Below are 15758 nucleotides of genomic sequence, written 5' to 3' on the forward strand. Positions count from 1 at the left end.
ATTTAAAGGAGTGTTTTAATTTAGTATCTTTTGAAGATTCCAATTTTCTTATTAATTAATTCTTTTTGAAAAGGTAGATATTTAACATCTATAATTCGGTTTATAAATTTCTGGTAACAATGGATACATCTTTAAACTTTCATGTAATTCTTCTGGTATATCTAAATCAACAATAAATGTATACCCATATTTATCATCTCTTCTAATTTTAAAAATTTTTTCTTCAAGTAATCCATTAGGTCCAATGAATTAGTAAATTTTCCTATAGGTAAAGTTGACTTAAATGAATGACCATATAAATGGTTTGCAATCCAAATATAAAATGATAACTGAATTGTTCTTACTATTATTAATCTATCCCTCAGTCTTTTTCTCTACTCAATTTATGTTTACCATTTTTCATCAATAGAAATAACATTATTTGCTAATCGCGTGTTGTGTGGAATCATAGATAATGTCCGAGCCTCTTAAATCCCTCTTCAATAAATCATAATGTTTTTGATCGGCTAATAATTCCAATTTTTGTCTTGTTTCTTTTAATGATGCAGCATCAGCTAAAATTAGGTTCAAGAATATAATAAATCCGGATCTAATTATAATTATATCGTAACAAGTTCTGTCTAAAAATTAATCAAACCATCTGTAGTAAATATTGTATCTAATTAAAGTATAAATCATGATATTCTCCAAGTTTTTACAATTAAAATGATTTTATATACTCATTAGCAAACTGTTTAAAATCAATCCTTAAAAATTTTTTTATCATTAAGAGTAGAATGACCAACTTTCTTATTTAACGAATGTTAGTAGATAGGCTATGAGAGTTCTGGCCCACTTTTGGTCAAAATCCCATGTTATTTCCCATAAGAAATTCTAAGGTCCATTTCGGTCATTTTTGTATCACTTCTGTCATGTGCGCATGCGCGTCCCGGGCTCGCCGGCAGGGATGTCGTTGGTCGCAGGGGCCGGAGTGTGGTATTTCGGAGAGGCGTTGGTCCGGGCAGCCGGGGTGTGGGAGTTGTGTGGGAACTTTTACCGCCTCAGCTTAATCGACTTATTTCGACAGCCGTGGTGTTGGTATAGGCTCTCGGGGTGAGGGACTGTTTTTCCGTCCAATTAGTTTCGCTCCTTTTTTTTCGGCAGCCCGGGTCAAGGTTATTTTGGGAGGCATCAGTTCGGATCGAGGTTCGAACCTACTTCCCTGCGCACTTACTGCTGTATCAGAGGTCGGATAACCAACTGCGCTACCAGAACTATTACTTATCGACTGATATAGATGAGCCGTGTCTTTCCGTTTGCCTCATATTTTTGACAGTTATGCTTCTCATAAGCGTTGCGGTAAATTTGTAGGCGCGGGGATTCGAACCATCGATCTTTACATTAGAATCATCCATCTGAACCACTCGGCTACCGCGCCTTAATCATATCTACGTTAAAACAATCATAGGTAGGTAATTACTTGTGCTATTTATAGAATAAAAGGAAGCATTGTAGAAAAAATCGTTCCCCGATTCTCTAATTATTAAAACGAGAATTAGTCGACGTGTTGTTTAGATTTCCTATAATTATATGACATTGCATCATCCAGCTGTAATACTAGGTAACTTGTACTATCCAAGTCGTACGTGTATGGATGTTCTTCATATTCATTTTGCGATTATGGATAAAAATAAATGTTATATGGAATAGACTTCCTGGGATGGAATGTGTAAAAATGATCGGTCAGCTATTATACAATCGTCCTCTCCCTTACTACTTCATTGTTGAAAGCATTGTAAATTTAATTACGAAGAATAATTTCAAACTCCAATACATAAATAGAACAAATGCAATTCTCGTATCATAGTACGCATTCAAAAATTATACTGGGGCGTATTAGAATTCTTTTTGGGGAGCTTCATGGTAATACAAGCGGTATTTGGCAGCTACGGGAATGAAAAAAAAAACGACTGAAGAAAAACTGCGCTACATTGGTAATCTTTCCCGCGATTTTACGTATAGTAACACTTTTGTCAAATTCTTTTTACCACCGCGCACATCAAAAGTTCGTCGGGGAACATTCCAATATAGGAAATGCACCGCGATTTTTTCGTGTCCATTTTTCTGAAGGTACCTTCTGCATTAGCGCGCACGCAAGGTCCTTTTTTACTGTGAGTTCGAAATTTCGGGCGGCTATGAGGTATCCAAATACGAGTAAGTGCATATCCTTTTTGCGGCGAAGCAATTTCTTACATTCCCCAATCTCATAATGAAGCCGCCATGCCTACTTGAACGATTCAGTATTGCATTATTATGTTCACACACTAAAAAGTGTAATTGGTCCATATTTAAAATACGCGTTGCACTCATGGCAAATGCTTACCCCACCCCAACGAGCACCCTGTCGTGTTGGACTGGAGAATGGAGATGAAAGTAAATTAATTTCAAGTTCAAAATATAAACCTATAAACAAATGCAATTCTCGGTAATAAGTATCTCTGCTCGTCCCCGTCGTCCTTTACTGCTCTTGCACAGTACGCATTCAGCACAAACTATACTCGCGCGCACTTATCAGCTTTTGTATTACAACTCGTTAGTTATGCAGATAATTCCGTAATTTTTTTTGCATAGTTAACAAATTACCGAACTTTTTTGTCAATAAATCGTATGGAAAGCGGTACTTTTTTTCACGATTTTTACCATTCTTTTCCATGGCGTTTAGTCCTGTCCACCGTCCTGTCTTTGAACAATAGCTCAAATTTTGAGTGACAGTAAATCGCGAATGTCAATTATATTATTCAATTATGTGTAATTAAAGATCACTACGCAAAAAAATTTCGTGTACAACACGTGTTGAAAGTGTCTTTTTTCATTAATATGCTTGATTAACTCGGGCTTCGCCCTCATTAATCAAACTGCAAATTCACGAAAAAATGTATCTATTACACTAAATTTCCCGTGTAATTTTACGTATAGCAAACGTCTAATTGAAAATGCTTACCTCAACACTATTATTCAAAGCGCCTGTCGTGTTCTTGTTGGATTGGAGATGAAAGTAAATAATTATAAACAAATAAGTACAATAATGTGTTTCAAATTTTAAAATGGCCTGAGTTCGGAAGCACGCCGCACGGGTGTAAAAAATAGTGATGAATCGACTTTGTTCTTTTCTGAAACGAGAGCCGAGGAGAGCGATCATCATTTCGCAGAAATATACACACTCTCATTAGAAATTGCATTTTCAGCGCCTTATAAAAGGGTGATTATTCAAATTTTTTCCCATTTCTATTCGAGTATTGCTTGCAATTAGTCGTTGCGTTTGTGTGTTTATTAGTTACCTATCTGTTGGTGAGTTTTATTATTATTAGCAGTAGTAGTTATTCTTTTAAATTTATTATTATTTGACGTGCACGTAATTCGAAGCGCGTTATAAAAGAGGAATTATTCAGATTTTTTCCATTCCTGCTCTAGTATTCGTTGTGTTTAGACGTGTTGTGTTTATTAGTCGTGTTGGTGAGTTTTATTTTTATTATTAATAGTTTTTTAATTTATTATTAAAATTGATTACACGTACAGGTACACGTAACTTCAGCTCGCTATAAAAGGTGCATTATTCAGATTTTTTCCATTCCTGCTCTAGTATTCGTTGTGTTTAGACGTTTTTGTTTATTAGTCGTGTTGGTGAGTTTTATTTTTATTAGCAGTAGGTTTTTTTAGTTTATTGTTAAAATTCATTAGACGTGTAAGATGTTTGCAGATTTAGTGAAACACATTGCAGGTATTTTAGGTGTGTTAAGAACTAATTACAGCGATAAATCAGTTAGGGAAGGGATAAGAGAGTGTGATAAAGCGACACGTAGGATTCGGAATTCTTTGCGTGGAGCTTTACCTATAGGTGAAAAACAACATCATGAGGCTTGTTTACGTAATATTAAATCGATGCGTAAGCATTTTAAATTAGAACAAAAGAGGGGCCAGGGTATAGCATTGAACAAAGAAACCGCAAAGCATCGCGTTCATTGGGATGACTCCATTTCAGCTTTTAGTAATAGAATACGGACTGGTGTTATTACTAATCTCAAACATAAAGACCCCAGCCGCTTCTTAGTGGACTGTAAGGTAATCTTCAAACGACAGGTTTTCAACGCCTTGAAAAAAGACGAGGCTGTGAAAGTAAATGCGATTTTTTGCGGGGAATTTGTGATTACTCAAGGGGAAAAGACTCTCAACGAATATAAGTACTTCACAACATCAAATGCGGCAATATATAGGGGTACTGACATAGAAGAGTGGTTTGAGGAAAAGGTTAGTAAACCCCTAATGAAGAAGTTATCGGAGTTTCAGGAATGTAACAGCGGTTGGGCACTTCGAGCCGTCGTTAATTTAGGGGTTAATTTTAACAAATTTACACCTCAACTTGGGTCTTCATATGTTGAGTTACCTCCGCAAATTCAAACAAAAAAGGCCTGTGTTAACGTCAAGAACGAGGATCATGCGTGCTTTGCGTGGGCGGTGGTTTCAGCATTATATCCTGCTGATAAACATCCTCAAAGAATATCTAAATACCCTCACTACTCGTCTGTGCTTAAGCTAAAAGGGATCCAGTTTCCGATGACCATGAGACAAATTTCGAATTTTGAAAAACAGAACAATATCTCCATTAATGTGTACATTTTGAAGAAAGAGAAAAAGGATCAGTTTAGTACCCTGCCTACATACCTAACTAAGGAAAAGATGGATAAACATGTGAACCTGCTTTTAGTGCAAGACTGCTATGAACAACCCACTAAATTCCATTATGTTTGGATCAAAAATCTTTCACGGCTAGTATCTAAAAAGTTAGGCAAAAGGAATGGACAAAAATATGTTTGTGATAGATGTTTACACTATTTTCATTCTGAAGACAAATTAATTAAGCATACTGGAGATTGTATGCAGAAGAATGATACCGCAATCAAGATGCCTACGGAAGAAAAAAAGACGTTGAAGTTTAAAAATTTTAAAAATAAAATAAAAGCCCCCTTCGTAGTATATGCAGATCTCGAGAGTGTCCTGAAACCTAGCGCGAAAAAGACCGCATACCAGCAACATATTCCGGCAGCTGTGGGATACTACTTCAAGTGCTCATATGACGAATCTCTTTCATTCTACAATAGTTACCGTGGTGAAGATTGTATGCGGTGGTTTGCTGACGAGATGAATCAACTCGCGGAAGATGTCTCTACTGTGTTTCTTTGCCCCTATAAGATGCAAATGACTCCACAACAAGAAATCGAATTCCAAACAGCAACTCACTGCCACATTTGCGAACAGCCATTTACAGCAGGGCAGAAGAAGGTTCGAGATCACAATCACCTCATTCCAGAGAACAACTTCCGCGGAGCTGCATGTGAAATTTGTAACGTCAACTATCAGGACACTCATACAATTCCGGTAGTATTCCACAACTTGAGTGGATATGACGCTCACTTTCTTATAACGGATATTGCCACTAGAATGGGTGGTAAAATCGACTTGCTTCCTATAACCAAAGAAAAATATATCTCTTTTACCAAACATATCAACGAGTCACGCATCAACTTTAGATTTATAGATAGCTTCCGGTTTATGGCATCATCCTTAGATAAATTATCATCAGCTCTAACAGAATTTCCCAATCTCAAGTCACAATTCTTTGCTCTACCTGAAGATCAATTTAATCTTTTAACTAAAAAGGGTATTATGCCGTATGATTATTTAGACTCATTTACCCGTTTCGATGAGCCTTGCCTCCCTCCTCAAGATGCGTTTTACAATAAATTGGAAGATAAGCCTTGTCCCCGTAGGATGTATCGTAGAGCTCAAGAGGTGTGGAGCAAATTTAACTGCAACAATTTAGGTCAATACGTTGAGTTATATATGAAGACCGATATTCTCCTCCTTGCGGATGTATTTGAACTATTTAGATCAAGCTGTATTAGTACTTATGATTTAGATCCAGCCCACTACTTTACACTGCCAGGCTTTACTTGGGATGCCATGTTGAAACACACGCGGCAAGAGTTGGAACTCCTTACCGACCAAGATATGTTTCTTTTTATTGAGCGAGGTATTCGAGGAGGTTTGAGTCAAGTCTGCTCTAAGAGAAGAGTCCACGCAAATAATAAATACATGCCCAAGTATGATTCAGCGAAACCTGATGTATATTTGATGTACAATGATATTAATAACCAATATGGATGGAGTATGAGTCAATATCTTCCTTATGGGGGGTTTCAATGGGTAGATGCCAACATCGATGTTACTATGATCCCGGATGATGCAAATGAAGGCTACATTCTAGAAGTTGATTTGGAGTATCCAAAGCAGTTGCATGACTTACATCAAGATTTACCATTCTGTGCATTACATATCAACCCGAAAACCATGAAACCACCATCTAGAGCTAAAGAAACTTCAAAACTCATGGCAACCCTAAATCATAAAGAAAAATACGTCATCCACTATCGCGCCTTGAAACAAGCATTAGCTCACGGCTTAGTTCTCACTAAAGTACATAGAGTACTAAAATTTAAACAGTCCCCTTGGCTAAAGTCCTACATTGACTTGAATACGAACCTAAGAAGAAATGCCAAGAATGAATTTGAGAAGAACTTGTTTAAGTTGATGAACAACGCAGTCTTTGGGAAGACCATGGAAAATGTTAGAAAACGACTTGACGTTAAATTATTATCCAAATGGGAGGGTCGTTATGGTGCAGAATCATATATCTCAAAACCAGAATTTAAATCTTGCGTTATATTTAATGAGAACTTGGTGGCGGTAGAAATGAATAAGCTTGAAGTATATTTAAATAAACCTATATACGTAGGTCAAGCCATTCTTGATTTAGCTAAGACGACCATATACAGCTTTCACTACGACTACATGATGGATAGATTTGGAGGTAACTGTACTGCCGTTTATACTGATACCGATAGTTTAATTTATGAAATTCGAGAGCAAGACCCGTATATGGTTATTAAAAGCGATTGTTTTAAATATTACGATACCAGCGATTTTAACCCTAACAACCCATATGACATACCTCTTGTAAATAAGAAAGTCTTGGGTATGATGAAGGATGAAAATAATGGGAAAGTAATGACTGATTATGTAGGATTGCGATCTAAACTGTACACGACCAAAGTATTAACCACCAAGGATGATTTAATAAAATTGCGTCAGAAATTAGAAGCGGAAGAGTATGAGGAGGATGAAATTGCTACGATTATTAAAAATTATGGTTTGATAAAAAAGGCAAAGGGAGTAAAGAAAAGTGTAGTCGAGACTAAAATTTCTTTTGATGATTATGTGGAATGTCTGGAGACATTTAAGCGCAAAACAGCATCTCAAAATTTGATTCGGACAGATAAACATCAAGTGTATTCTATAACACAGTCGAAAATTGCTCTAAGTCCCGAAGACGATAAGAGGTATCTAATTCCCGGCTCATTTAACACTCTTCCGTGGGGCCATTATGCTATTGATAAACCTCAAGATGTTGCCGATAACCCGATGGATGTTGATTAATGTGCAGATTTGGTATCCCTCCTAATGTATTTTTGAATTAGTTTTTCTATATCAATCTATTAATTTACCAACCCACACTTTTTTTTACTTAACCAGACCTACAATAGATTAATTCTTAACAAAGAAACCTGTTAGGCCTCCATTGTTACTTTCCCTCTACATACAAAGTATGTATAAAGGAAAGTATTGTAATCGTGATAAATTTTCGATATGCCAATATTGCGTTTTCTGGACGTTTAGAAGCACTCAGATGAGCCCCAATGGGCATGTGAGGATCGTGGATGTTGCGGAAAGTTATCTTGAATCGGATTAATCAAGGAGATAGTTGTACTCTCTGCAATTATACATCAGAAACCACTTCTGCTTCTGATCAAATGTGATAACATTACGTCTGATTTATATGTAAACAATGTACCTTTTTGAGTTATGTTAATAAATGATATATAAACACCAAGGAGTTTTCATTTCTCTACGGAATAATAGGGACGTTTTTAAAAATTGTACACTATTTCCTTTTTTTTTCATCATAATCACCGTTCCGATCAATCCATCTTTTTGAATCTACCCCGCATGTTATTCCTCGATGTTTCGTCAGATACGTGTGGACTAGCGTTGCGCTGCCTTCTTGTTTTGTATTCCGGTGTGAAGGTTCTCCAACGTCTCACAGCGCTCCGGTAGGCAGGAATTCACACAACCCCGGTCCTAAAAAGAAAACTCACGCAGACGGCTTTGGTGATGATGTTTCCATTGGCGGATTTTTGTTTCCGGAGTCGTGTAGGGAACTTAGCTCTCGTCCACCGGCGCAATCTTTTTTGCACAAAAAAAACGAATCGAGTCGGGCATGCGGATGGAAATCTGCAACTGTTGTGGAAAGTTATATGGATTAATCAAAGAGATAGTTGAACTCTCTGCAATTACACATCAGAAACCACTTCTGCCTCTGATCAAGAATATTATACGTTTAATTTAAATATAAATAATATACCTTCTTGAGTTGTGTTAATAAATGATATATAAACATCAAGGAGTTTTTCATTTCCCTAAGGAATAATTTGCGATTTCACTCTCGCGAATGTTCTTCTTCTACCGGGAGCTGGTACCTACGTAAAATAAGGTTCCCAATTATTTTCACAATGAAAAATTATGTTTATTGGTATTTTTGGAAACTTTACACTATTTCATCATAATCACCGATCCGAGCGATCCATCTTTTTGTATCTACCGTCGCATGTTCCTCTTCGGTGTTTGGTCAAGTCGAGGAAGAGACACTAGAACTGTAAGAAGGGTGTGTGTATGTTGTACGTGTGGACTAGCGCTGCGCTGCCTTCATGTTTTGTATTGCGGTCTGAAGATTCTTCAACGTCTCATAGCGCTCCGGTAGACAGGAATTCGTACAACCCCTTTAGCGATGATGTTTCCACAGACGGATTTTTGTTTCATTTTCCGGAGTGAACCCAGCTCTCGTTCACCGGCGCAATATTTTTGCACACACAAAAAACGAATCACGTAATGTTGGGAGAGTCCATCTCTAACGGCAAGAGTGAGTGTCGCTGGGTGGAGAATTGGTAGGAGGAAGAATCAAGCTATATGCCAGTGCGGAATTCGGTTACTGTTTGTGTCTGCATCTTATGTATTTTTTTACTTTTTAAATTGTAATCATTTGACATTCAAAAATTATGGTAGGCCTATTAGTTGTTTTTTATATACTCTATATATAAGAAATTTCTAATGGGGAACCCTATAACGAGGCCAATAAACACCTCCAATAAAATTACATTATTTTAATGTGAATTTATTGCCTCCTGGGTGGCCGTGGAAAGAGGTGTATCTATAAGACGAACATTCTCAACCGCTGCCTATGCCTTTACCATGACAACTGGAACTTCTTACAGAATAACAACGGAATTTTTTCAGAATTCTCGAGGTTTTTCGTATAAAATCTGCTTACCCTTCATCAGTCGTGCATACCGAATTTGCATGAAGGTTTTTCGTATAAATTCGGCCTTCCCTTCATTGGTGAGCGAATTGTACCGGTGTATATCCTGTTTATCATTTTCTGTATATCAGCCAGTTTGCTCGGTGTTGATAGTTTACATTCTCGTGACCTATACAGCGATGATTGGCTTCTAATATCCATCTATTTTTCTTCAGTTGATACCACATGTTCTAGTAATCGAACAAGCCTCAACTGGACTCATTGTATGGTCCTCTACAAATTGGGGATCCAGGTTTTCCGATGGCAATGTAGCAGATTTTAAACACTAAGACGAGCTTTCCATTAATCTTTAGCTTTAGCCTTTTATCTAATTTAGTGCTAGGTCCCTAATAATAATAATAATTTATTAAGAAAATAATACAATTATAATATTTATATCTCAAAAGCGGACCTTAAGCTTCTCGTACCTAACGGCAGGGATGGATAACAAATGGTTCCCGAGTCCCATTTTTGACGTTATAAAAGTTAATAAATTGAAAAGGTATAATGATAGTTTATACAATAATGACTTATGGACAAAATTTAATACTCGATCAATTTCTCGACGTACAAGAATCTTATATTTATTAACGTGATGTCCCCTTGGTACATAGAATGAAAATCTGAAACTATGCATTCTGAAGAACGTCATTTCTGTTTTTAATTCTTGCAGTCAGGTAGGGAAAGTATACAAGTAGACTGTAGTGTAGTCCAATTGACTTTGAATCAAAGAATTTGTCAGAATATTTTAATGGTCCGTTCAACAAATCCCTAAATTCGTATAACGCTTTCAGTTTCCCATAGGCAGTTCGTAATTTCGAAGTTTAAATTTTTTGTATAAGCGACGATTCTTAGTACTGTTGTCTAGCTGTATTAGACGACCATCTAAAGTAATTTCTCTACGTTTATTCGCAATGAATATACCTACCTCTCGAATATTTCATACTCCAACACATATGGCCACCGTTTTCTTAGGGTTCAAATTAAGTCCATTCGACCTACTCCAAATAAATATATTTTCCAAGTTTTTATTCAGAATACTGATATCCGGGCATATGTATATAGCTCAACTGGAAGTCGAGTATTAACCAAGCCACTTCCATCGATTCGAATGCTACATATTTTCCACATAAACTGCAGGGTGTTTTGCGTTCGAAAGATAAATTAAATAAAGGATTGCTTAATCCCGCAATCAAGCTGCTTTTGATTATCGATTTAGCGGGAAGACAAATAAACCATAGTAAACGAGTCAACAGATAAGCAGATTAAAAACGGTGTTCGGAAACAGCCTTCAAATGAACAGCTTTTTTAAATCTCTTCATCTGTTTATCTGTTCATCTGTTTATCTGTTCATCTGTTTATCTGTTCATCTGTTTATCTGTTCATCTGTTTATCTGTTCATCTGTTTATCTGTTCATCTGTTTATCTGTTCATCTGTTTATCTGTTCATCTGTTTATCTGTTCATCTGTTCTGTTCATCTGTTTATCTGTTTATCTGTTCATCTGTTCATCTGTTTATCTGTTATCTGTTTATCTGTAGTAGGTACCTATTTACCAGTTTATACATTGGACCTTTCCTCGAAATCGACAATCAATACATATCATTAGAGGAATGAGTCTAGTCTAAAGAAGGTGGTTCATGTGAGCGTCACCGAAACCTTGAACATTTGGTCCGATTTTTTTGGGCGATTCTCTATGCTAAAATTCCCCATGAAGATCACAATACCACTGTGATAAGAAAAAATCCCTTTGGGCTCGACCGATCAGGTGTGGGTAGATTTTGTTCCAATATGGCGGAATTGGCTGATTCACGAACTTGATCGAGAGTTACACCAACCCTTAAAGTGTGGTTGAAATCGGTTCATAAATATGAAAGTTAGAATGTTTCTTGGAAGTCATAAACCTATATACTGGGACCATTATAATAGGTAGATAGATATAAATCTACCAAAAGGGCTCTTGATCTACTGTTCCGATCTGGGCAGAATATAAAAGATGAGGTCTGTAAGGCAAAGGCAAAATCTATACATCGAACAACCGACTTCAATGGAAGAGCGTTGGACTATAAAGCCGGAGGTCAGGTGTTCGAACCTGGGCAGAGGTAAGAATTTTTCATCTGTGAGAGAGATTGGAATTTCATCAGTTTCGAGCATTCTTCCGGTTACTCTGAAATAGGTTTTCCTGCAGTTTTCCTAGTTCGTACGGTAAATACCGGAGTAGTATAACAACTTAAGACCTTCTGCAGAGACTAAAAAGCATTATGCACTCTGTAATTGAGCGCAAGCCTGTTGAGGGCCCAGAACAAGAGAGGGATAATAATAAATAATAATAAAAGAAGTTATTGTAGTTTCTCGTAGTCTACAGGCGTTGTGAGTCATCCACTTCTTATAAAGCATTTGCACATCCATTCGCGTTCGATTTCGTATCCCAGGACGTCAATTAAACCCCTTTAGCAAGAACGCTGTAAAGATTACCCTTATCCAGCACCGTTCAACTTTAGGAAAGATCTTCCTGGAGGACGTCCCCGAAATCGCAACAGAGCTTGGAGCTTGAACAACGTTTGATAGACATATTGCTTGCGTAGAACAAAGGGTGTTTCTTTTTGTTGCCAGTGTCATTTTGCTCCGGTTGTTGCTTAGAGCGTCCGAGGGTTGACATTCGATAATTGAATTTCCGGATATCATAAATAGGTTCTCATAAATTATGCATGTGATGACAACGATTTAATATTTATTTTGTGTAGTGTAAACATGACATCAAACTTCATTATCTTATGTCTAATAATTAAGCTCGAAGACCATGCTTCCGAATCAGGGTCCATCCCAAGCAGAATTGGAGAATTTTTACAATAGGTATGCTCATCGTTTTTTCCATGGCCGGTACGTCTTCTGACAAGACACATCTTCCTCACTACAAATGTCTTCTACACCATTCTCGACGGCGAGCTTGCGCCTCCGTTTCATACGTAACTTTAGGTAACTTACATGTAGCCGAAATTTGCATTGCTGTAACATGAATCGATTCCTCCATTTTCTTTATTATCTCAGGTAAAATATTGCATTCGAACCAATGAGCCGTATGGTTGTATTCAATTTCATCACTTTCATATTCAAATTTTTCCCCGATCGTATTTCCCCAAAATATCTTCACTTTAAGTTTATCGAGGATTTGCGGCATTCTGCTTCGATCGCTATCGCTCTCACACAGTTCTTCTCTAAATAATCTGCACAACACCTCTTTAATTTCCTTTCGCTTCGTAATGTAGACATGTTCAGTCGTTTTAGGAGTTTTCTTAATCGAATCCTCGAGCATGTGCAACATCATATTAAAGGTCTGTTCTTTTCTCTCACCATAATTTTCATGATAACATTGTTGACGACACGTTTTAAAGTCGTCGTATTGTATCCCCTTTCTGTCTTTCCTTAATGTACTCCCAACCAGACATCCGTTTCTTTCATAGCAAATTTCACATTTTTCTTTTAGCGTGGGTCGACAGTCACTACAATTGCAGGACCTTCCCCAGTTACACGCTTTAGACATTGTTAGAGGTCTGCTCTTCTCGAAGATATATCACCAAATGGCTTCCGCCTCTGCTTTGTACCCCTATATATAGGTGATTCCGAAAATCTGTGGTAATTGAAACTAATTCACAAAGCTATTGGACAGCGATTAGATTGAAACAAGCGCCGGCGGTGTATTTACCAAATGCGTGTACCGCAAAAGGACCACTGAGCTGTTTAAGCTAGGTCTTCACTAAGCTCCCCCCTGAACGACTGCTTCGCAGCCCCATATATGGACTCTCTTGTCCATTGAAAAAGTTGGTTTCATGCTAGTAATTCAATTATTACCATTCCTTTACCAGTGGGCCCTGCTTCCTGGCCCCAGGTAATTTTCAATACTCCTCGCATCGGGTGAATGCTCACTTTTTTGTAAATTCTCAAAAATAATTGTAACATTTAGAATCCATATTTGAAAAACTTGACCAAACAGTATCATCACACGTAGGGAGTTCTTACCCCACATCACTACAAATTTTGAAAGAAATATGAAAATTCGGCTATTTTGGAATTGAATAGGTGCTTCACACCACAAAGAACAACGAACCACAAACAAGGAAAAATGGCTATATCCAAAAATAAAGACAAAGGTGGAGTGAGAATTCATCCCACTCGGGGTCAGGAAGCTGTCCTTTGAATACTCAACGTTCCGTCCTTTTGGGGAGCCTTCAAAATTTTTAATTATTGGAAACATTGGTAAAACCCATAGGAATGCTCATTAGTGAATTCTCCAACACGAACACGACAGGCGCTTTAATTCGTGTTGGGGTAATCATTTTCAATGGGACAAATACCTACGCTTGCAAGACGTCTTTATAATAATGCAAAGAGTCATTCATGCATTTGCATGACGGCGCAGAAAATTTAGTAGATAATATAGATTTCATTATGAGATTGGGAGATATGCACTTCTCCGATAATTTAATCGTATTTGGTACGCCGTTTCGCCAGTGGACTTCGTAGCCGCTCGAAACTTCGAACACGCAATAAAAATGAACTTTTCACTCGAATGCAGTTTTTTTTCTAGCCACAATCGGTACCTTCACAAAAATAGACACATGAGAAAATCGGGGTGCATTTCCCATATTGGAATGTTCGCCGACGAATTAAATGACCTTTTGATGTGCGCGGCGGTAAAAGAAATTTACTTTTGCTATACGGAAAATTTACACGAGAAATGTAGTGTAAAACAAGTTGTAAATCAGCATATGCATGATTAAAGCGCATTTTTGGTAATGCAGGTGGCAGGTCAGTATTTTATTAGCGAAGTTTAAAATTATCGATCTCACGAGCTGCGTTAAATACTTAATTTTATTTAATTTCAATTGACGGTACGTCTTCATTTTGTAAAACAAATCACAAAGTAAATAATAAGTTTTTATACTGGTAGCGCTATCTAACGGTAAAATTATAGCACCTCCGAAACCCATATCGAAATTATTTTCTTCAATTATGGATCTCACAAGTAATCTAACTCAAAATAGACTAGTGCCTGCACATCTACACTATAGCAGAAAGCTTTTAGTGAAAATTTGAAGTCTCTAGCTATTGTAGTTGTGGAGATCTAACGCGGACAGCCGGCCTGCCAGCAATGACGAATATAATAGCGTATTTTTTTCAAAAATGCGCTAAAAATTACGGCCGGTTTGCATAATTATCTACATACCTAATGAATTGTAATACAAAAGCTGATAAGTGCGCGCGAGTATAGTTTGTGCTGAATGCGTACTGTGCAAGAGCAGTAAAGGACGACGGGGACGAGCAGAGATACTTATTACCGAGAATTGCATTTGTTTATAGGTTTATATTTTGAACTTGAAATTAATTTACTTTCATCTCCATTCTCCAGTCCAACACGACAGGGTGCTCGTTGGGGTGGGGTAAGCATTTGCCATGAGTGCAACGCGTATTTTAAATATGGACCAATTACACTTTTTAGTGTGTGAACATAATAATGCAATACTGAATCGTTCAAGTAGGCATGGCGGCTTCATTATGAGATTGGGGGATGTAATAAATTGCTTTGCCGCAAAAAGGATATGCATTTACTCGTATTTGGATACCTCATAGCCGCCCGAAATTTCGAACTCACAGTAAAAAAGAACCTTGCGTGCGCGCTAATGCAGAAGGTATCTTCAGAAACATGGACACGAAAAAATCGCGGTGCATTTCCTATATTGGAATGTTCCCCGACGAACTTTTGATGTGCGCGGTGGTAAAAAGAATTTGACAAAAGTGTTACTATACGTAAAATCGCGGGAAAGATTACCAATGTAGCGCAGTTTTTCTTCAGTCGTTTTTTTTTCATTCCCGTAGCTGCCAAATACCGCTTGTATTACCATGAAGCTCCCCAAAAAGAATTCTAATACGCCCCAGTATAATTTTTGAATGCGTACTATGATACGAGAATTGCATTTGTTCTATTTATGTATTGGAATTTGAAATTATTCTTCGTAATTAAATTTACAATGCTTTCAACAATGAAGTAGTAAGGGAGAGGACGATTGTATAATAGCTGACCGATCATTTTTACACATTCCATCCCAGGAAGTCTATTCCATATAACATTTATTTTTATCCATAATCGCAAAATGAATATGAAGAACATCCATACACGTACGACTTGGATAGTACAAGTTACCTAGTATTACAGCTGGATGATGCAATGTCATATAATTATAGGAAATCTAAACAAC

The 15758-nt window shown here is 37.2% G+C and overlaps 1 protein-coding gene across 1 annotated transcript; it reads left to right on the top strand.

Moving 5' to 3' along the window:
* Positions 1-2829: 2829 nt before the first annotated feature.
* LOC116181986 lies at positions 2830-9260 on the top strand. Its single transcript, XM_031502446.1, has 2 exons — positions 2830-3492; positions 3556-9260. Exon 2 carries the CDS (start codon positions 3727-3729, stop codon positions 7528-7530), a length of 3804 nt encoding a protein of 1267 aa, XP_031358306.1. The 5' UTR covers positions 2830-3492; positions 3556-3726; the 3' UTR covers positions 7531-9260.
* Positions 9261-15758: the final 6498 nt, after the last annotated feature.

The sequence above is a fragment of the Photinus pyralis genome, unplaced genomic scaffold (assembly GCF_008802855.1).
Source record: "Photinus pyralis isolate 1611_PpyrPB1 unplaced genomic scaffold, Ppyr1.3 Ppyr1.4_unclustered_Scaffold312, whole genome shotgun sequence".
NCBI classification, from domain to species: Eukaryota; Metazoa; Arthropoda; class Insecta; order Coleoptera; family Lampyridae; genus Photinus; species Photinus pyralis.

Bases quoted from the DNA above. Each gene is read 5' to 3' on its own strand.
- LOC116181986 (XM_031502446.1), top strand. From the start codon at position 3,727: ATGTTTGCAGATTTAGTGAAACACATTGCAGGTATTTTAGGTGTGTTA.